This window comes from Euphorbia lathyris, chromosome 3 (assembly GCF_963576675.1).
Source record: "Euphorbia lathyris chromosome 3, ddEupLath1.1, whole genome shotgun sequence".
NCBI classification, from domain to species: Eukaryota; Viridiplantae; Streptophyta; class Magnoliopsida; order Malpighiales; family Euphorbiaceae; genus Euphorbia; species Euphorbia lathyris.
Window position 1 is genome coordinate 37,092,617 of NC_088912.1, and position 24,008 is coordinate 37,116,624.

General features: G+C 35.5%; 1 protein-coding gene across 4 annotated transcripts; it reads right to left on the reverse strand.

The window, feature by feature from the left end:
- Positions 1 to 248: 248 nt before the first annotated feature.
- LOC136222717 (E3 SUMO-protein ligase SIZ1) lies at positions 249 to 23,804 on the reverse strand. 4 transcript variants are annotated; one of them, XR_010685695.1, is made up of 19 exons: positions 23,568 to 23,804; positions 23,343 to 23,474; positions 10,717 to 10,797; positions 10,462 to 10,504; positions 9,366 to 9,435; positions 7,420 to 7,582; positions 6,564 to 6,694; positions 5,357 to 5,422; positions 4,945 to 5,032; positions 4,768 to 4,843; positions 4,414 to 4,487; positions 4,202 to 4,309; positions 3,225 to 3,389; positions 2,588 to 2,692; positions 2,427 to 2,507; positions 1,119 to 2,337; positions 879 to 981; positions 615 to 784; positions 249 to 534 (listed from the first exon to the last, which is right to left on the reverse strand). XR_010685695.1 is itself a non-coding variant. In XM_066010449.1 (18 exons), the coding sequence occupies exons 2-18, from the start codon at positions 23,364 to 23,366 to the stop codon at positions 694 to 696; spliced, it is 2,688 nt and encodes an 895-aa protein (XP_065866521.1). In that variant the 5' UTR covers positions 23,367 to 23,456; positions 23,568 to 23,804; the 3' UTR covers positions 249 to 693. The 4 variants fall into 4 exon arrangements, 3 of the variants coding, with proteins under 3 accessions (XP_065866521.1, XP_065866519.1, XP_065866522.1); XM_066010449.1 differs by having other exon boundaries at positions 249 to 784; positions 23,343 to 23,456; XM_066010447.1 differs by having other exon boundaries at positions 249 to 784; positions 23,568 to 23,803.
- Between the last annotated feature and the right edge of the window lie 204 nt (positions 23,805 to 24,008).

The following is a 24,008-nucleotide window of genomic DNA, read 5'->3' on the forward strand; positions in this document are numbered from 1 at the left end:
TGTTGGTATTAAAGAACATACTATGTTAAAAGGTTAAATAAAACTAAAAATATTAATTTTTACAGGATCTTTTGAACCTCGGTTCAACCCCGATTTAACTTTAAACCCTTAACCCTTTGTCCTTACCGGTTATTTGACCGATCCGGTTTTGATAACCATGGTATAAACCAACACCAGGTGTTGGTAATAATTTTCCCATTGTCAGCCCGAGAATCTTTATCCAAATGATATCTAAAACAAAGACAATATATCAACACCATTAAGGCCCTAATTTTCTTATTCTTCTATATAAATAACGGATCTGAGGGTCATTTACAAGCTAATTGCTCTCTTCCTGAAACAGAGACCAACAAGGAAAAGATGGACCGACAGGTATGGTGTTGCTAACGGGGGACTTCCCCACTACATCCGAAGGGCTTTAGTTCAAACCCTAAAGATAAATGGAATTTCCTGATTCAAATTACTATCTACTGTACAGTCTACCAGCACTTCAAATACATCTGTGTTGAAATGAGAGAGTGCTTGTAATGACCCCTGATGGAACAAAGAACATCAGAAACCCAACGGTTATACTGCACAAAATTGATAAGGAATACAAGGCCTACACAGCTCACCAATTGCCAAAAGTTAATCTTCAGATGCCAATCCATTTTCTAGAGATCTGCTTCCTGATTCACTCGTCACTCTTTCCCACTATATACGCCTCGTGCCCGCATTCATCTTTACGCTTCCACGTCCTATGGATGGATGACCCTTTTTCTCCCAAACCGAAGGCAGGAAACGTCTGACCCCAGAAAAATGCAAAAGCAATGAACAATTATCTCAGTAATCAAGTTCCACTTTTCTACTCCGACTCTGAGTCAATTGATAGATACAACCTCTGTCTTACAGAACGTTTCTGACGAGGAAATGTGAAAGGACTATCAGATCTTTGCCGAATTGCCCTCTCTGGTCTATCATTCATGCCAAGAAGCAAAGAAGCTGCAGAAGCAGTCATCATCATGAAAAGAAAGAACCAGAAGCACAGAATAATTAATGCAAGAAAAGGCAAAGATCAAATACAAAACTATTCTAGACTGTTCTACTGGACAAAAAGCTTTAACAAAAAGGGCACAAACCAGTATCAGCCGGCGAATCCAGGCCACCACCTCTTGATGGAACCTGTGGTCTTGGATTCAGTCCATTTGCCGGAGCTGAATCAGAATGACTTCCAGCACTACCACCTCCACCAAGCCTCAGAGAGATCCAATCCTCGGTCCGGACACCATTAGATACATCAGCTTGATTCCTCAAATCAGACTGTCCAGAAGCATCTGAAGGCCTAGTTGGAAGAAAGATTTGGAGAGATGGATCTTCACCACCAAATGCTAAGGGGTTATCAACCAAGCCATCATTAATATCAGTGTCGGATCTGCCAACAGATGAATTTTGGACTAAACTAGCAGGTCCGATGACAGTATCTGGAGCTAATGTGTAACCATTCATTGACACGGGACAGTTGATCGGACCATGCGGCAAATCAACCAAAGCATCTGGGACATCTGAATTAAATAATTGGAACCCAGGGCCAGCTTGGCTTCCAGCAGGCAATGGCCAAAGGGGCATTCCAAATTCATCATCATTAGAATTTAGAAAGCCCAGTCCACTCCCAACTGTAGGATCTTCAGGATAGGGATTGGCAATAACAGGAGGGGGCATTGAAAAAGCAGCCCCACCCATATCAGTTTGATTATTTTTGAAAGCAACAGCGGATGTCAACAATATATCATTATCCTCATCTGAATCACTAAGAACAATAACCTCTGCCTCCCCGACTGGTGCAGAAAAGTTTCGGTCAGAAAGCCCATACGTTGAATCTACATTTAGAGATAAAGAATCAAGTTCCATCCCATTGTTTGCAAAATCAAAATTCCCACCACCATCCTGATTTACACTCGCATCTTCACCATCCCGGCCACTGCCAGTGGCACTGCTGCTCATTGGGATAACTTTCTGCTCATGGTTTCCGAACTTCTCGAGTAACCTGTTACCAGAAGAGGAGGTGTTCACATCCTCAGGTTTACTCACTTCCCAAAAACCATTACGATTTTTCCTGATTCCAAGTTTCAAACCAGTACCATTATGACCATCCGAAGTACCTTCCTGCTTGATATGCTTTTCTATTTCAACTTTCACTTTGAGTTCACCACTGTTGGCTACACACAAAGATCCATCAGAACTGTGCCACTGCGCAAGCTCACCAACTTCCCTACGTTCAGAATCTGTTTTAGTCTTTACACGCCAAGAACCATCAGGCTTCACCTCAATCTCAGTTGTATCTTCACCACAATGCCGCATCTGCACCATATCAAAATGAACAGATAATAGAATAGAACAGATCCAATTAACAAATGATATGACAAAGTTCACAAAAAAAAAATATATACCTTCGAAGTAATGCGATTGAAATATGGGTCAATTATTACATTCTCCAGCGAATAGTTCTTAAGGCAAATGGGACACTGCCACTGCATGTAGTGCAACGCTTTTGTCAGAGAGATAAAAGAGAATATTATGCTCTTAAAACAGGATAAGAATTACAACTAGCCTTCCTAGAACGCTGGTTCATTTCCACGAAAACATCAAGATCAAAGCATCCCATGTGAGCACAAGGTTTGAATCTTCCAGCGACCTTCATTCTTGAACCACTCATCTACACATCAATATGTAACACAATTCTTAAATTAACATACTATCATCGTAATGGGGAAAAAAACATTAATCTACTACCAACTACATGAACACACTACTTAAAGCAGACGGGTAGAAATATTTCAATCTCTGCCACTACATGAAAATCTGGTGGAACAATCCGGCTGCAAAAATGATCACTGATTACAATTATTCAGATGGCTTATTGCAGCGACTGTGACCATAAACTCAAAACATCATCATTATGCAAACAGCTCCATAGGGAAGGTTCGTGTTGAAGCTTTTTCCTTAAATTATCCTATTGGCCACCAATAAATGTCTGTTCATTACAGAATTCAATACAAATACCAAACATCAAGACAAACAAGTGCAACCATCTACTCGCCAAACATTGAAAAAATATGATATGATCAAACACATTGACATGCTATACAAGACAGGGTTAAAAGTTTTCAATGCAGAGACAAAGAACACAAGGCAAGCTGAAGTATACAAAAAACATGCAACCTAAATGTAAAATAATGATGACTTACAGGACAACGGAGATTAACAGCAAAAGAGTCCGCAACAACTTCAAGGTCGCTGTCACTATCTGCATTATCTGCTTCTCCAGCACCACCACCAACACAACGACAAACACGAGCAAGTGCATCTTCAAAACATTCACCGTCAGACTCCTTAGGAATCAAGTTGAGTATCTACACAAGAAAACAACAGCTCGTGAGAAAGATCAGGTCGGGAATCAAGAAGAATTAAATGTCTTCTATCCAAAAACATAATTAGAAAAATAGAACTCCTTTCTATCCCTCCCAATCAAATACATCCTTAAGAATAAGGTGCAGTGAACTTTTTGCAAATATTCTAGATATATAACTTCAATTTGTTTACAATAACTCTTCTTTTTGGTCCACCGAAAGCCAACTCTTACAATTTCGGTAATATTTAAGTAGCAGGTCTTAAAAACAAATATGATAGCTTATGTTTTTTCTTTTTTTTTTTTTTTTTGCAAGAAGGCTATTGGCCGGTTTTAAACCATAATATTTTATGAAAAAGGTTATAATGGACCAAAATAGAACTTGCAGCCAAATTTTGAAAAGTCTCTTCTGGCTCATCTAAATGCAGGAAAATACATAATTTGGCAACTTCTTTTCTATTGAAGTGCACATCTGAATGGCATTTTACTGAATCCTTGCTCTAAGCATTGAAGACACTTTTAACTAAGACAATAAAATAATATATCAAACAATAGTCTCCACTGACCCCTAAATAATAAAAATGAAAATATGAGGATTCAATCAAAACATAGATGGAAGATTGAAGAAAACATAAGCAATAAGTTGAAAGCTAGTTCATGTGTTCGTGCATTTAAACATTTGTAAAAAATTCAATGGCGAATTTTGCACCTCAATCCTTTATCTTCTAAAAACAAAATCTAGTTCATTCTACATCAGAAAATTCAAACAACATAAAACAGCATAATAGACATCAGAGAATGGGAAGCTACAATTACCTGTTGAACAGTTCGTCGCTTCACTATTCTGACTCCTAGACAGAAGATGCGTGCATCACATCCACTTAATGTTATCTTATTGATCCCATCTTTTGCGCAGGGAGTGATCTAATGGAGACAATAAATTAGTATAAAACAGGAAGGGAAACCTCAAAACAATGTACAAATTGAAGATACCGATTCTAAATTGTAAATGCAGAGGGACAACTTACAATTGGACCATCATCACGACCATTAGCACCCAGTAATTGTGATCCAGGTCTATTGATAGCACGAACAGGCACACCTACAGCCATACATGAAATAATTAATTGAAAAACAAGTAACAATGCAACTACAGTAAATGGAGACCGGATGATTTATATAATGTAACATGTTATATGACATAGGTGGCATAAAATGACAATCATTTGTAGTATATGACAGGCATTAAGTACAGCTTCCAGCACAGGCAAAAACATTATCCAACCACTTTTGAGGAAGGTACAATGATTTCACCAACTGCAAGTTTTAGATAGAAAAGCAATGTGAATATTGATGAGCAATGAAAGACAAATCAACCGTACCATTAACCTGCAAATCTGCATATTGTGGCCACTGCATCCTAAAGGGAACCTTGTCATTTAAAAGCATACACCATGCCTAATAGAAACCATCACGACAAACAAACTGTTAGTATATTTATAATTTAACAGAATCCAATAGATCAGTACAAGAAAGGAAAACCATGTACTCTAAGCAACCTGAACATCGTACTCCGGTTTCGTCAGCAAGTCTTTGTCAGCCCTACTAAGTGGAAATGTCTTGTCCACACTTTGTACTGGGCTTGAGCTGAAAATTCCAGTGGATAAAACGCATCAAATTAGACACAAGAATAAATGGTACCCTAACATGTCAGAAATATTGGACAAATCTTTTATCTTCTTAATTCAAAGTCGAAAGATAAGTAGTGAGGAGAGAAGAAATACACCATAGCACTAACTGCCTAACTCGGAATTCAGTGATATTATTGTGAGAAGAGTAGATGTTAAGCATTCCCTAAACCGCATGAGCAATATTTGCTTTAGCAGGTTTTATGATGTGAATATCTTTTCAGTTAATAAACTCAATAATACTCTCCTACATGTTGGCAATTCAAAAACATGCTGCACTTACCCATCAGCCGGAATACTAGTAGCCAACTTCACAGGTAACAAAGGATTTGCAACAGTAACCCAAAATCTGTACATAAGAGAATACATCAAAATTGTGATTCTCGATTGATTACAAAGCTCACATATCTATAAAATCAATTGCAAAAAACGGAACCTTAGTTCTATCGCACCAAGTGCACACAAAAGACATAATATTTCAAAGAAGATTCAATGAGAGACCAATGTAGCAAGCAGCGTTACAAAAAGTTCAAAGACTTGCCCAGCAAAACAACAAATTTAACAGGAAAACTCAGATCAAACAGAAGAACATATTACATAAAAACATGACGACAGAAGATGGCTTAAAAACTCCCTTCACGGGTTTAGCTTTAGCTTAAGATCTTCAACACTTCAGCTTTAACCTACATGTAAGAGAGGAACCTTACACTTTTTTTTAGTTCGACATTGCCTAAATCCAGCAGCCCATCCACAAAAGATGTTCAAGCCAAATGTATAAAATTAAACTGCTGCACTGAAAACATAATAGAGAATATCTCCATCACAGAGTGGCCCCAGTGTCTTTCTCAGTGTCTCTAAAATAAAGCTTCCACACCTTCCTCATACCATAACACTTATATGAACTCACCTGTCCTCCCAATAATAGCTGATTTATCCAAATCTATATTTCACAAGACAGATATTTGCTCCCACTTATTCTTAACTTTGATTTCCATACCGCAACATATTCACAACACTCCAACCATTGAACATTTATACGAACTCACCTGTCCTCCCAATAATAGCTGATTTATCCAAACCTATATTTCACAAGACATATCTTTGCTCCCACTTATTCTAAAATTTGATTTTCATACCACAACATATTCACAACACTCCAATCATTGAACATGACCGCCAAACCAACAAGCAATAAAGAAATCCCTTTCAAAATTGTAAATTGTAATGACATGATGTTCTACTTTCCTTCACCTAAATCTAAATACAAGTAGGATCAGAAACGTCATTGCTGGAATACAACATATGGTATATTACTATTGAAAAGATCAATGACCGCAATAGGTAATTAAAATACATAAGACAGACATAAGACATCAAAATACAGATGCTACTCCAAAGAACATCACGAACTTCATGAGACAGAGGGAGATGGAGGGAAAAGAGAACATAAAATCACAAAAACGCAACATAGAAGCATTGACAACACATACGGGTCAGCCCGGCTGAGTCGACAGATCTCACAGTAAAACACATCAGGAAGTTGTGGAGTGCCGTCCGTTGGCTTTTCAGGAATAATCACACAATTCATGTGCTGCCATACCCGACACCTAGGATCCTCACACTGCCAATAGAAACATAAGGGAACAGCGCATGAGACATTTTCAGACCATAAATATATTATTAAAAACATAATTTCACATTACCAGTTACTCATTACATGAATAAATAAACCATGACATTGGGGCAAGTCATGAAATTTTTTGTTTCTTGCCCCCAAGTGCTCATGCACACATACACACATGGCATATGCACATGTGAGCACCCGAGCAATAAACCAAAAATTTCAACACCTGTGACGACATAAAGAATCTGAATGCTACATCACTATGTAAAGAGTGATGGAAGCCAGAAACCCGATTTCATGTGAAACATGAAGCATGGTGTAGAACATCTGATGAAGAATTTCAAGCACAATTGAAGAAATCTAATGCAAGGAAAACCTAATACTAGATCAATGGGGTAGGTTGCTAGCTATACTGACTGAGGGTTCGCAGTTGCCCTAAATATAGGCTGTTCAACAGATATATGTCGAAGCAAATGAGCGCAATATGGAGATAACAAGCTTTTGGTTTCCAACAAGTACCCAGTTTAACAATAAAATCAACATGATGAGACTATGGATGGTATGCATCTAGCAAAGAAAGGTGAAATCAAGTGTAGTACAGATTTAAAACCATGTTATCTCAAAATGTACAACTTCTTCCACTCAAAACAATCGAATTGTTATTGGAACTACAACTTATACAGTAAAATAGATTAAAAGAAATCAAGATCCAGAGCATAAACCTTAATTAGCGACTCTTGCTCCGATATACTTCCACATACACAGCGAACTTTTGAATCCAAATGAAAGGAATCATCCACTTCTGCCTTTATTACTGCCTTACTGCTATCCACGACACCCTGCCCCTTGGAAGCTAAATCAGTGGCCCCTGAAACCTGCATTTTTCTGCAATCATAACATATGGTTCATGTCAATGAAAGTGAACAGGTGCAAAACACCAAAATACATAGATGTACCTAAAAAAAAACAGCAAAAATTTAGACTGCTATACAAATTAATCACAATAACTGGCGAAGTAGACTTCCCTTCCCAACCCCGAACTTTTCATATTTTGTTTGATTCATTAATTCAGTCATTGAAATATTTTGTTAATATTAAGGAATCTTATTTCCCTTTATTATTGAAATTATGTTTCAACCGATATGAAGCTTGCTCTTTCCTTGCACTTTCTTCCTTTCTTCGAAGGACCATTCCTTTCACCATGAATAGAAATGGCAACAGGGAGGGATTCTCTATTTCCTGTCTGAATTTTCCCTGAACAGGCTGCGGAATCCCCACTTTTCCAAGTTCAAATACAAGGGAATGGAGACTGCTACTTCGGCATTGCGATTTTCTGATGTAATTTCACACTGACAAGTAAATAGTATTATTATATAATGATTTTGCAAGTTATGAATCTCCATTTGTATTATAAAAAAAAATACACCAAGCACGGCAAAAATTCTTGTCTTGACGGTCAAGGGATAGCAAGTGCAGACTGCAATGCATCCTATGCGATCCCCAATCATTTTGAACTCTTTACTGATCCTATTAAGTATGTGCTTAATCCGAATTATGGATTGATGCTTATTTTCTATGATGCACGGAAACGGAAACGGAATTTCTAAGAAACATAGGAAAAGGAAACGTGTAAATATTAAAAATATAGGGGCATATTTATAAATATTAAAAAATATAATAAACATAAAAATAATAATAAATTATAAATAAATAAAATAATTATTGATAAAACATAAAAATGTAGAATTCATAATAAATTTACATTCACAAACAATATAAAAAGCCCAAATTCATCATAAACAATATAAAAAGCCCAGATTCCATTCCAGAAACCTTCACCAGCATTCGAGAAGACACAAAAAAAAACAGAGAAAGACATTGAATAAACCAACAAGAACAACTTGATTTGAGCCTTGGTCGACGAAGAAGAAATCGCCACTCGAAGAAGAAGAACAAGAAGAAGAAGAAGAAGAAGAAATAACTAACCCAGACAAGAGTCGAAGAAAACAGCCCAGACCAGACTCAAAGAAGAAGAAATCGCCAAACTCGAAGAAGTAGAAGAAATCAGAGTTTGTTTAAACAACCCAGACTCAAAGAAGAAGAATTCAGAGTTTGCATTTCAGTACTAAGAAGAAGATTAACAAAAAAAACAGAGAGCTAGCGTTTTTTCTCAGAGGTTTGAGTTTAGACAGCGAAAAGTTTTCACATTTTGGAAAAGCGTTTCAAGGTTTCTGTAATTAGAGAAACGTGCCCAGAAACGTTTCATTTCGGTTTCTGAGCGTTTTCATTTCCCACATCTTGTGGAAACGTTGAAACGTTGGTTGCAGAACATTTCCGTGCTTCATAGCTTATTTTTAATTCTCAAAATTTTCCTTCCCGTTCTAGGATAACTGATAAGGTGTTTTAAGTTACTCAATTTTGAGTTTCAAGGGTGTAATATAAACAAAAAATTAAGGACTTCATGTTACTTGATTAGAAGTAAAAAATACAAGTGCAGGAGACTCAATAAAATAAAAATGATAAGTTTTAGGAGTTTCAGACAGTGTTTGCCTACAATCATACTAATGATAAATATAAAAATAACAACAATATAATTGTACCTGCAGCACAGTAGTCATAATAAATAAATCAAAACAAAAAGTCATAAGTGGAGCATAAAATGTTTGACCTGTAAATATCATCAACTAGTTTTGCCACATCTTCCTTTCGAATACAACTCTTCTTTGTCGATTTTGAAACTGCAGATACAATATTCTTATACAAGTTGACCAATTTGACATACAAAATTTCAATTGTGGATGTGTAACAGCACAAAACAAATGGTCAAAAATCCAGAAATAACAAATGCATGAATACAAAGATCTCCACCCACCCTTGCCTGGTGAGGCAATCCAACCATCTATCAAGACAGCTATGGAAAGTATGATAGAGTTACCACAATAAACAATGAGCACAAACAAGTAAAATTGGGATTCTGCTTTCCAATTTTAATAAGAATAATCAGCTACACAGAATTGAGAAGTTACAGTCAAAATGTGATAATTATGTCACCATCACTGGTAGAAGCATATGGTTAAACAGGCACATGAAGAATTAAACAGCATATTGTTCTCAACATCACAGGGTCTGAACTAAACATATTTGCGCAAACTATCCAAAATATATGCATATTGAATGAATTCCATAAATTTAAGGAGACAACATATCATCTGATTGAAATTTATTCAAGTGCACAAAGTTCGGAATTTTGACGCCCATATGACATGAATTCCAAATTTTCATCCTATGGAATGAATTTGTAATGTAATTGATCAAAAAATGCATGTAGATATTCATATAGCTTAAATTTATACATAAGCAAATCATTAACTTCAGAAGTCCCCAAATATGATGCATATAACATCTAGTGAAACTGTGAACACTAACATCCTTAGTATGAAAAATAACAAATGTTACCAATAAAAGTAATCCAATAAAACAATAGCCATTTACTAAATCAAATGAAGATACTCGTAGATTCATTGTTGATATCAACAGAAAGCTTCTAAAGTTGATGCACATAACAAGTTCTGCAGTCCTAGTGTCATTAAGAACAATTTAGCAGCAATATAAGTGGCCTCTGGAAGAATAAGCAATAAAATATGTTAGGATGAAGATGCTCATGGCTTACTCAGTGATGCATATTTCTAAAACATATAAAGCAAACAACAATTGTACTAAACAAATTATCTCTCTCTTATACATCAGAAGGGAGGAACAGTTACCTTGTTCATCTGAGACAAAACTTAATATTCGTTCAACAAGGTCCTACATTATAATTTACAGCAAAATCATACAGTAAGTCACACTGCAGAACTCATGAATTATTAGAAAATACATCATATGAATTACAAATTGTCAGTTGAAAGCTATTGAATGACAAAAAGTTGATATACATGACTGGTTCTATCTCACTAAGACACTAAGGTGAGATAACTCTGGTATAAAAACAGCAACTTAAGGAGTATTCCACTATCTACCTGCTTCTTCCCCTGCTTTGAAAGACCTAAACTTGTCAGGGCGTCCTTGAGCTCTTTAATCCTGAAATATTGCAATTTTTCCTACAAGGAGACAAAGTTCTCACAATCTGTTCTAATATATGAAATGAAATAGGAAAAGAGAAATACATACAGTCAACACGACAACAGATAATTGTGACAATAAAAACTGAAAGATAACAAGAAAGCATCACAACCAGAAACAACCAATATTAGGATAGGGTGTAATCCATAAATTGCAATTATTTTTCAATAGCTCCCTTAGTTAACACTTCCGGACATAGTTGTTAAATCGAGATACGACTTGTGACTCGAAATCTCATTTTGTGAATCGAGACTCGTGAATCGAAAGATACGGATCAAATTCAAAATATTATAAAAAATAATATATTAACCATATTTAATTTTAAATATGAGGCTAAAAATGAAGCCCAAATCCATTATACATTTACATTCACAAACAATATAAAAAGCCCAAATTCATAAACAATATAAAAAGCCCAAATTCCAGAAACCTCCACCAGCATTCGAGAAGACACACAAAAGAAACAGAGAAAAACATTGAATAAACCAACAAGAACAACTTGATTTGAGCCTTGGTCTTCTGATCTCCCATACCAGTCGAAGAAGAAGAAGAAATAACTAACCCAGACAAGACTCAAAGAAAACAGCTCACTGATCTCCCATACCAGTCGAAGAAGAAGAAGAAATAACTAACCCAGACAAGACTCAAAGAAAACAGCCCAGACCAGACTCAAAGAAGATGTAGAAGAAATCAGAGTTTCTTTAAATAACCCAGACTCAAAGAAGAAAAATTCAGAGTTTGCAGTTCAGTATTAAGAAGATTAAAAAAACAGAGAGCGAAGAGTCATCTGTACGTTCACAAATTTTTTTTTCAAGTATTGCCATGAATCCACTGACTCGACGATTCAGGAAGGTTTCGAGTCATGGCATAGGGTCGACTCGAAATCCTCCTGACTCGTATCAAATCGTACGAGTCGACTCGCGACTCTGTCGACTCGTACGATTCTAACAACTATGCTTCCGGATGATTCAAATACTGCATATAGAACGACATGAGATATGAAAACGACACTGCTAACCTTAAATCTGTCTTCTCTAATCTCTTAGTTAACACTTCTGGATGATTCAAATACTGGATCTAGAGTGAAATGAGATACGAAAAAGACACTGCTAACCTTAAATCTGTCTTCTCTAATCTCTTTGAGGGAGAGAGAAAAGCAACGAGATATTGAAGTTAATATATGTACTAAATATTACTAATCATAAGGAATAATAGCAGATTGTGACCTGAGGTCACGGGTTCGAGTCTTAGGAGCGGCCTCTTGCCAATTAAATTGGCAAGGGAAGGCTTGCCCCCAATACACCCTTGTGGTGGGACCCCTCCCCGGACCCTCGCTCAGCGGGGACGCGTAATGCGACCGGGCCGCCCTTTTATAAGGAATAATAGCAGATTGTGACCTAAATCCCTTTTTTTATTTTAGATACAGCTGTAGAAGATTAATTTTAGGGTAAATAATTTATTAGTCCCCGCCTTTTTAAAAAACACACTGTTTGGTCCCCCTATTTTGAAAAACACATTATAAGGTCCTTAACTTTTATCAATATTAACCCTTTGGTCCTTTTTCTCTATTTTTTTAGATTTTTGACCGAACTTATCTTAGCTTTCAAGAAAGCTATAGTACAATACAAAATGACCATACTCTGTTATTCTCTCTTTATGAAAATATAACCATTAAGAGTCTAAAAAAATAGATTATTTACACTTAATTTTACCACTAAGCAGACGCTTCTTGACATTTAAAAAGAATGTATGGCATGAATCCTTAATATCAAATATGGATAAATTTGTGATTAAGGCTAGAAAGTCGTCAATAAATTTGGAATTATCCAATGTTCCTAAATTAAGAGGCAAAAATAACAAGAAAAAAAAAACCTCATTTAGGGGTTTCCTATTGACTATATTATTGGTGATCCGGCTCAAATTTGGAGGGTTTTGATGAGGAGTAGAACTGAGATTTAGTATTCAACTTCCGCTTTCTAATATGGGGTTTATTTTGCATTTAAAAACATATTCATGCTTAATATTGTCAAGATTTAGTATTCATTGCATTTTTAGGTTAGTTTTATAATTTTTGGGGATTGAGGGTGATCGAGAATGATACGAGTCTATTGGTGATTGAGGAAAATATGGTAGTGGATAGGGCAGAGTGGAGGGAGAGAATTTATGTCGCTGACATGACTTGATTTCACGGTTCTATATGATGGTTCATGTTAGCCGACTCCGAATCATTTCGGGACCAAGGCTTTGTTGTTGTTGTTGTAAGTGCGCCTTGTCTCACTATGGCACGCGCAATCGCCGTGCGCCATGCACCAAGGCTCCAGGACCCCTAGCGCCTTAGTGCGCCATGCGCCTTCAATAACTATCGCAATCTAGCATAGTTATTAAAGGCGTGCCTCAGGCATGCCTCGGCTAAGGCCCCAGCCTTAGCGCCTCTGGAGCCCAAAGGCGGGTGCGGTCAGTCAGGCGTGCGCCTTAGTGCGCCTTAAGCCAGGAGCGCGCCTCAGCTAAGTTAGGGTAATTTAGGGTATTTTAGGGTTGAGGGTATTTAGGGTTTTGAGGGTATTTTAGGGTTTTTTAAGTTCAGAAAATAAAAGAAAAGCATGGATAGACAAAGATCGACAGTTTTTACTCCACATATCGCAACAGTTAACTCATGTCTTAGTAGTAAACTAGAACTTAACTCATGCATTTTATGGTTTTATTGTTGTTATTTGACTATTTGGGACTAGTATTATGAATTTATGATATTCTTTTTGTGTGCGCCTCGAGTTGCTCGGGCGCGCGCCTTACGTTGCGCCTTACGTTGCGCCTTTAATAACTATGCAATCTAGCACTAATAGTATTCACCACCGTATCTAAAATTATATGAAAAGCACAGCAGGCAATAAATAGAATAGAACCCCATCCAGGAAAGTAAAATACACACATATAAAGAGATCTGCGGACAATAATTTCAAATTCAAATCTTTTTTTTTTTTTTTTGAAAAAATTTCACTTCAAGATGCCATTAATACTACTTAAAACCAGCAAGCCAGCACTAAATTCATTAATTTGACTCTATATTAATTGTATTCATTAATTTGTGTGGAACACTATAAAATGACTTATAATTGAATGGATGTAGTAGTATTCACCACCGTATCTAAAATTATATTGCATGCAGAGGGAAATTAACTGTTTCTGTAACAGCTCCACTACTACCCTGGAACCAATAAAAAACATGAAAAACACAGCAGGCAATAAATCGAATAGAATAGAAGCCCATCCAGAAAAGTAAAATGCCTTGCAACTAGTTACCAAATCCCTATAATTTTTATTTTAGATATAGATGTAGAAGATTAATTTTACCATTATGCCAACATTTAAAAAGAATGTTGTCTTGTAGAGGTAGGAATCCCTAATATCAAATATGGATAAATTTGTGACTAAGGCTAGAAAGTCATCAATAAATTTGGAATCATCCAATGTTCCTAAATTAAGAGGCAAAAATAACAAGAAAAAAAAAACCTCATTTAGAGGTTTCCTATTGACTATATTATTGGTGATCCAGCTCTAAGCGACTTATAACATAAACTGTATGCAGCACCACCGATAAGTGTATCCTGGATCCGTCAGGACATGCAATAAATAAAATAGAATAGAAACCCACCACAAAAGTAAAATACCTGGATCAGTCACTGAGCACAACAGGCAATAAATAAAACAGAATAGAAACCCATACAGCAAAGGAATATACACACGTAAAAAGAGAATTGCGGAACGATATTAATTTTGACTTCAAATCATTAAGAAGCCATTAATACTATTAAACCAGCAAGCCATCACTAATAGTATTCACCACCGAATCTAAAATTATATTGTGTGCAGAGGAAAATTAACTGTTCGCTGTAACAGCCCTTGACACCCCCATGGCATGGCATAACAACCATGGCGTGCGCCTGGTGCGCCTTGGTGAATTAGGGGCAGTTTTATGGGTTTTCTTGACAGTTACATATATGGAACAAGTGTTCCGAAGGGCCCACAATGAGAAAAAAACAAATATTAAAAGGAAGAGAGAGATTATACATTTGAATTAATTAGAAGAGGCAACGACAAAATCTTATTATAAGAGGAAGAAGTTTAGCAGACAAAACACAGAAAACGAACTCAAACAGAAACAAAGCAGCCAAGGGAATTCAAATTCAATATGAGTGATTAATTTGGAGAGTTTTGATGAGTAGAACTTAGGATTTAGTATTCAACTTTCACTTTCTAATATGGGGTTTATTTTGGTTTTTAAAACATATTTTATGCTTAATATTGTCATGATTTAGTATTCATTGCATTTTTATGTTAGTTTTATAGTTTTATAATTTTTGTTTTTGTAAGTGCGGCTTGTCTCGCTATGGCGCGCCATCGCCATGCACCAAGGCTCCAGAACTCCTAGCGCCTTAGTGTGCCGTGCGCCTTTAATAACGATGGCAATCTAGCACTAACAGTATTAACCACCGTATCTAAAATTATATGAAAAGAACAGCAGGCTACAAATAAAATAGAATAGAAACCCATCCAGAAAAGATAAAAAGAGATTTGCGGACATTAATTTTGAATTCAAATCTTTTTTTTTTTTTTTGAAAAAATTTCACTTCAAATCATTAAGAAGCCATTAATACTACTTAAAACCAGCAAGCCAGCACTAAATTCATTAATTTACTCTATATTAATTGTATTCACTAATTTGTGTGGAACACTATAAAATGACTTATAATTGAATGGATGGAGTAGTATTCGCCACCGTATCTAAAATTATATTGCGTTCAGAGGGAAATTAATTGTTTCTGTAACAGCTCCACTACTACCCTGGAACCAATAAAAAACATGAAAAACACAGCAGGCAATAAATCGAATAGAATAGAAACCCATCCAGAAAAGTAAAATGCCTTGCAACTAGTTACCAAATCCCTATAATTTTTATTTTAGATATAGATGTAGAAGATTAATTTTACCATTATGCCAACATTTAAAAATAATGTAGTCTTATAGCGGTAGGAATCCTTAATACCAAATATGGATAAATTTGTGACTAAGGCTAGAAAGTCGTCAATAAATATGGATGAACTATATTTTTGGTGATCCAGCTCTAAGCGACGTATAACATAAACTGAATGGAGCACCCCCGATTAGTGAATCCTGGATCCGTCGGGACATGCAATAAATAAAATAGAATAGAAACCCATCCACAAAAGTAAAATACCTGGATCAGTCACTGAGCACAACAGGCAATAAATAAAATAGAATAGAAACCCATCCCGAAAAGGAAAATACACACGTAAAAAGAGAATTGCCGAACGACATTAATTTCGACTTTAAATCATTAAGAAGCAAGTATTACTATTAAACCAGCAAGCCAGCACTAATAGTATTCACCAACGTATCTAAAATTATATTGTGTGCAGAGGAAAATTAACTGTTCGCTGTAACAGCTCCGCTACTACCATGGAACCAATAAAAAACATGAAAAGCACAGCAGGCAATAAATAAAATAGAATAGAACCCATCCAGAAAAGTAAAACATCCGTAAAGCTAGAATTGCCGACAGTAATTTCAACTTCAAATCATTAAGAAGCCATTAATACTACGTAAACCAGCAATCTACATAGTTATTAAAGGCGTGCCTATGGTGCATGGCGCACCAAACGTGGACTTAGCACCATGACACCCCCATGGCGTGCGCCTGGTGCGCCATTTGGCGGAATGGGGCAGTTGCCAAAGGCGCGCCTTGGTAAGTTAGGAGAAGTTTTATGGGTTTTTTTGACAGTTACATATATGGAACAAGTGTTCTGAAGGGTCCACAAAGAGAAAAAAAAAACAAATATTAAAAAGGAAGAGCGATTATACATTTGAATTAATTAGATGCAGCGACAAAATCTTATTATAAGAAGAAGTTTAGCAGAACAAAACAAAACGAATCCAAACAGAAACAAAGCAGCCAAGGGAATTCAAATCCAATATGAGTGATTAATTTGGAGAGTTTCGATGAGGAGTAGAACTTTGTCATGATTTAGTATTCAGTGCATTTTTGTGTTAGTTTTACAGTTTTATAAAAAAAAAATTATAAGTGCGCCTTGTCTCGCCATGGCGCGCGCCATCGCCGTGCACCAAGGCTCCAGGACCCCTAGCGTCTTAGTGCGCCATGCGCCTTTGATAAATAAATATGGCAATCTAGCACTTATAATATTCACCACCGTATCTAAAATTATATGAAAAGCACAGCAGGAAATAAATAAAATAGAATAGAAACCTTATAATATTCACCACCGTATCTAAAATTATATGAAAAGCACAGCAGGAAATAAATAAAATAGAATAGAAACCCATCCAGAAAAGTAAAATACACATAAAAAGAGAATTGCGGACATTAATTTCGAATTCAAATCTTTTTTTCTTTTCTTTTTTTTGAAAAAATTTCACTTCAAATCATTAAGATGCCATTAAGCAAGCCAGCACTATATTCATTAATTTGACTCTATATTAAATGTATTTATTAATTTGTCTGAAACACTCTAAAATGACTTATAATTGAATGGATGGAGTAGTATTCACCACTGTATCTAAAATTATATTGTTTGCAGAGGCAAATTAACTGTTTCTGTAACAGCTCCACTACTACCTGGAACCAATAAAAAACATGAAAAACATAGTAGGCAATAAATAGAATAGAATAGAAACTCATCCAGAAAAGTAAAATACCTTGCAACTAGTTACCAAATCCCTATAATTTTTATTTTAGATATAGATGTAGAAGATTAATTTTACCATTAAGCCAAAGCTTGTTGACATTTAAAAAGAATGTAGTCTTGTAGCAGTAGGAATCCTTAATATCAAATATGAATAAATTTGTGATTAAGGCTAGAAAGTCGTCAATAAATTTGGAATCATCCAATGTTCCTAAATTAAGAGGCAAAAATAACAAGAAAATAAAAACCTCATTTAGAGGCTTCCTATTGACTATATTATTGGTGATCCAGCTCTAAGCGACTCGTAACATAAACTGTATGGAGCATCCCCGATTAATGAATCTGGGATCCGTCAGGGCATGCAATAAATAAAATAGAATAGAAACCCATCCAGAAAAATAAAATACCTGGATCAGTCACTAAGCACAACAGGCAATAAATAAAATAGAATAGAAACCCATCCAGAAAAGGAAAATACACACGTAAAAAGTGATTTGCGGAACGACATTAATTTTGACTTCAAATCATTAAGAAGCCATTAATACTCTTAAACCAGCAAGCCAGCAGTAATAATATTCACCACCGTATCTAAAATTATATTGTGTGCAGAGGAAATTAACCATTCGGTGTAACAGCTCCGCTACTACCGTGGAACCAATAAAAAAACATGAAAAGCACAGCAGGCATTAAATAAAATAGAATAGAACCCATCCAAAAAAGTAAAACACCCGTAAAACGAGAATTGCGGACATTAATTTCAACTTCAAATCATTAAGAAGACATTAATACTAGTTAAACCAGCAATCTAAATAGTCATTAAAGGCGCGCCTATGGTGCATGGCGCACTACGCGCGGGCCTTAGCGCCATGACACCCCCATGGCGTGGCGCAACCGCCATGGGTACACCTGGTGTGCCATTTTGTGCCAAGGGGCAGTTGCCAAAGGCGTACTAAGGCGTGCCTTGGTGAGTTAGGGGCAGTTGTATGGGTTTTGGCAAGTGTTCTGACGGATAAAAAATGAGAGAGAAAAAAAAAATACTAAAAAGGAAAAGAAATTATACATTTGAATTAATTAGAAGAGGCAACGACAAAATCTTATTATAAGAGGAAGAACTTTAGGAGAACAAAACACAGAAAATGAATTCAAACAAAAACAAAGCAGCCAAGGGAACTCAAATTCAATATGAGTGATTAATTTGGAGAGTTTTGATGAGTAGAAGTTAGGATTTAGTATTCAACTTTCGCTTTCTAATATGGGGTTTATTTTGCATTTTAAAAATATTTATGCTTAATATTGTCATGATTTAGTACTCATTGCATTTTTATGTTAGTTTTATAGTTTTATATTTTTTGTTTTTGTAAGTGCGGCTTGTCTTGCAATGGCACTCACAATCGCCGTGTGCCATGCACCAAGGCTCCAGGACCCCTAGCGCCTTAGTGCGCCATGCCCCTTTAATAACTATGGCAATCTAGAACTATATCTAAAATTATATGAAAAGCACAGCAGGCAATAAATAAAATAGTATAGAAATCTATCCAGAAAAGTAAAATACACACATAAAAAGAGAATTGCGGACTATAATTTCGAATTCAAATCTTTTTTCGTTTTTTGAAAAAAATCTCAATTCAAGATGCCATTAATACTACTTAAAACCAGCAAGCCAGCACTAAATTCATTAATTTGACTCTATATTAATTGTATTTATTAATTTGTGTGAAACACTCTAAAATGACTTATAATTGAACGGAGGAGTAGTATTCACCACAGTATCTCAAATTATATTGTGTGCAGAGGGAAATTAACTGTTTCTGTAACAGCTCCACTACTACCCTGGAACCAATAAAAAACATGAAAAACACAGTAGGCAATAAATCGAATAGAATAGAAACCCATCCAGCAAAGTAAAATACCTTGCAACTAGATACCAAATCCCTATAATTTCTATTTTAGATATAGATGTAGAAGATTAATTTTACCATTATGCCAACATTTAAAAAGAATGTAGTCTTATAGCGGTAGGAATCCTTAATACCAAATATGGATAAATTTGTGAGTAAGGCTAGAAAGTCGTCAAAAAATTTGGAATCATCCAATGTTCCTAAATTAAGAGGCAAAAATAACAAGAAAAAAAAAAACTCATTTAGAGGTTTCCTATTGACTATATTATTGGTGATCCGGCTCTAAGCAACTCATAAAATAAACTGTATGGAGCACCACCGATTAGTGAATGTTGGATCCGTCGGGACATGCAATAAATAAAATAGAATAGAAACCCATCCACAAAAGTAAAATACCTGGATCAGTCACTGAGCACAACAGGCACTAAATAAAATAGAATAGAAATCCATCCAGAAAAGGAAAATACACACATAAAAAGAGAATTGTGGAACGACATTAATTTTGACTTCAAATCATTAAGAAGCCATTAATACTATTAAACCAGCAAGCCAGCACTAATAGTATTCACCACCGTATCTAAAATTATATTGTGTGCAGAGGAAAATTAACTGTTCGCTGTAACAGCTCCGCTACTACCGTGGAACCAAAAAAAAACATGAAAAGCACAGCAGGCAATAAATAGAAGAATAGAACCCATCCAGAAAAGTAAAAAACACCCGCAAAACCAGAATTGCCGACATTAATTTCAACTTAAAATCATTAAGAAGCCATTAATACTACTTAAACCAGCATCTACATAGTTAATAAAGGCGCGCATATGGTGCATGGCGCACCAGGCGCGGGCCTTAGCGCCATGACACCCCCATGGCGTGGCGCAACCGCCATGGCGTGCGCCTGGTGCACCATTTTGCGCCAAGGGGCAGTTGCCAAAGGCACGCCTTGGTGAGTTAGGGGGCACTTTTATGGGTTTTTTGACAGTTACATATATGGAACATATGTTCTGAAGGGTCCACAGTGAGAAAAAAACAAATATTAAAAAGAGAGAGATTATACATTTGAATTAATTGGAAGAGGCAACGACAAAATCTTATTATAGGAGGAAGAAGTTTAGCAGAACAAAACAGAGAAAACGAATTCAAACAGAAACAAAGCAGCCAAGGGAATTCAAATTCAATATGAGTGATTAATTTGTGAGAGTTTTGATGAGTAGAACTTAGGATTTTAGTATTCAACTTTAGCTTTCTAGTATGGGGTTTATTTTGCATTTTAAAACATATTTGTGCTTAATATTGTCATGATTCAGTATTCATTGCATTTTTATGTTAGTTTCATAATTTTATAATTTTGGTTTTGTAAGTGCGCCTTGTCTCGCTATGGCGCGGCCATCGACATGCGCCAAGGCTCCAGGACTCCTAGCACCTTAGTGCGCCATGCGCCTTTAATAACTATGGAATCTAGCACTATTAGTATTCACCACCGTATCTAAAATTATACTATGATGCACGGAAATGGATACGGAAACGGGGAAACAGAATTTCTAAAAAAGATAGGAAATGGAAACGTGGAGGAAACGTGTAAATATTAAAAATATAGGGATATATTTATAAATATTAAAAAATATAATAAATATAAAAATAATAATAAATACATAAAATAATTATTGATAAAACAATAAAAATGTTGTTTCAAAAAAAAACAATAAAAATGTAGAATTCACAATTCAATAAATTATAATTGAAATAGTCTTAATGTACAAATATAATAAACATAAAAAGAAGTAAAAAAAACAATTGACAATTAAATACAAAAAAAAATTATTGACATGTGTTATGATGCATGTGCCCTTATAGTTAAAGAGTCTTTGTGTTAAAAAATTAAAAAATCCAAACCAAACTACTCCATTAGAGTCCGTAAATGACACCAACTCAAGAAGAAGAAGAACAACAGCGAAAAGAAACCACAAAAAGAAAAAAAAAACAGAGAACACAGTCCATACTCAAGAACAACGAAGAAGAATTCAGAGAGCTTTCCATGTTACACTTTTGAAATCAATTAAGGTTTAGTTTTCCTTTTAATTAAATAATGAATCTGATTCTGATTCTGAATCCCAATATGAGACCATTCCAATTTTTCTTTTCTATAACACTGAAACGCTTTCTTCCTTCGGAAAAGCGTTTCGATTTTTTGAAAATTACAGAAACGTTCCCGGAAACGTTTCGTTTCCGTTTCCCACATCTGTGAGAAACGCTGCTGGAGGAATGTTTCCGTGCTTAAACAGAAATTATATGAAAAGCACAGCAGGCAATAAATAAAATAGAATAGAAACCCATCCAGAAAAGAAAAATACACGCATAAAGAGAGAATTGCGGGCATTAATTTCGAATACAAATCTTTTTTTTTTTTTTTTTTTGAAAAATTTCACTTCAAGATGCCATTAATACCACTTAAAACCAGCAAGCTCATTAATTTGACTCTATATTAATTGAATTTATTAATTTGTGTGAAACACTCTAAAATGACTTATAATTGAATGGAGGGAGTAGTATTCACCACCGTATCTAAAATTATATTGTGTGCAGAGGGAAATTAACTGTTTCTGTAACAGCTCCACTACTACCCTGGAACCAATAAAAAACATGAAAAACACAGCAGGCAATAAATCGAATAGAATAGAAACGCATCCAGAAAAGTAAAATACCTTGCAACTAGTTACCAAATCCCTATAATTTTTATTTTAGATATAGACGTAGAAGATTAATTTTACCATTAAGCCAAAGCTTATTGACATTTAAAAAGAATGTAGTCTTGTAGCAGTAGGAATCCTTAATATCAAATATGGATAAATTTGTGATTAAGGCTAGAAAGTCGTCAATAAATTTGGTATCATCCAACGTTCCTAAATTAAGAGGCAAAAATAACAAGGAAAAAAGAACCTCATTTAGAGGTTTCCTATTGACTATATTATTGGTGATCCGGCTCTAAGCGACTCATAACATAAACTGTGAGCATCCCCGATTAGTGAATCCGGGATCCGTCAGGGCATGCAATAAATAAAATAGAATAGAAACCCATCCAGAAAAGTAAAATACCTGGATCAGTCACTGAGCACAACAGGCAATAAATAAAATAGAATAGAAACCCATCCAGAAAAGGAAAATACACACTTAAAAAGTGATTTGCGGAACGACATTAATTTCGACTTCAAATCCTTAAGAAGCCATTAATACTATTAAACCAGCAAGCCAGCAGTAATAGTATTCATCACCGTATCTAACATTATATTGTGTGCAGAGGAAATTTAACTGTTTGCTGTAACAGCTCCGCTACTACCGTGGAACCAATAAAAAACATGAAAAGCACAGCAGGCCAGAAAAGTAAAACACCCGTAAAGAGAATTGCCGAATTTAATTTCAACTTCAAATCATTAGGAAGCCATTAATACTACTTAAACCAGCAATCTAGCACTAATAGTATTCACCACCGTATCTAAAATTATATGAAAAGCACAGCAGGCAATAAATAAAATAGAATAAAAACCCATCCAGAAAAGTAAAATACACACATAAAAAGTGAATTGCCAACATTAGTTTCGAATTCAATTTTTTTTTTTTTTTTTAATTTCAGACTTCAAATCATTAAGAAGCCATTAATACTACTTAAAAACAGCAAGCCAGCACTAAATTCATTATATTAAGTGTATTTCTTAATTTGTGTGACACCCTAAAATAACTTATAATGGAATGGAGGGAGTAGTATTCACCACCGTATCTAAAATTATATTGTGTGCAAGGGAAATTAAATGTTTCTGTAACAGCTCCACTACTACCCTGGAACCCATAAAAAAACATGAAAAACACAGCAGGCAATAAATAGTATAGAATAGAAACCCATCCAGAAAATTAAAATACCTTGCAACTAGTTACCAAATCCATCTCTGACCTCCAAGAAGTTGAAGCTCGAATCAGTACACTTTTTAAACCATCAATTACTCAATTAGCTAACCAAACCAGCACATGCAGAGTCTGTGAACAATGATCGATCTATTCAAGGAATTCAAAAAAACATAAATAATCAAACTAATTCAAAAACAAAACAGAAATTCAGAAATAGAAAAAATCAGACAGCCAAAATACCGTAATCAATACAAACACTTAAGCCAAATCGGGAGAATGGAAGAGAGTGATCGGTTTAGGGTTTAAAGATATATACGCCGACTTCTCTTCTCTTCTCTTCTCTTCTCTCGCTTGGTGAATCGTTGGGAAAGCGTTTCTCTTTATTTTTTCTATTTTGACCGAAAGAAAGAAAGCAAAATGAGGCTATCCTCCAATTACAAAAAGTCCCGGACCTATCGGCGATTATGAAATCCGATTTAGGAACGGGTACACGTCCGGGTTTAGTTTCGGTGCATTTAAGTGTGTGTTTCGTGATGCACGCCCTTACGTTATTCACAGATTATTCGTTTTTAGTTCGCTCGTCTGAATTCTGTGGGTAGCGGAAACTTTGTCTTGTTGCTGTAATTTTTGAGCGGCTATTATTCTGCCACGTCACCTGCTATAATGTATCAGAATCCTTCA

What these genes read in the sequence shown, in the direction of transcription:
- LOC136222717 (XM_066010449.1), bottom strand. Translation starts at nt 23,366, where the DNA reads ATGGATTTGGTAACTAGTTGCAAG. An exon ending in AGCAAGAGTCGCTAATTAAG is followed by an intron (nt 6,695 to 7,419) that starts GTTTATGCTCTG and finishes TTCTATTGGCAG; the next exon opens with TGTGAGGATCCTAGGTGTCG. An exon ending in GTCGTGATGATGGTCCAATT is followed by an intron (nt 4,310 to 4,413) that starts GTAAGTTGTCCC and finishes TGTCTCCATTAG; the next exon opens with ATCACTCCCTGCGCAAAAGA.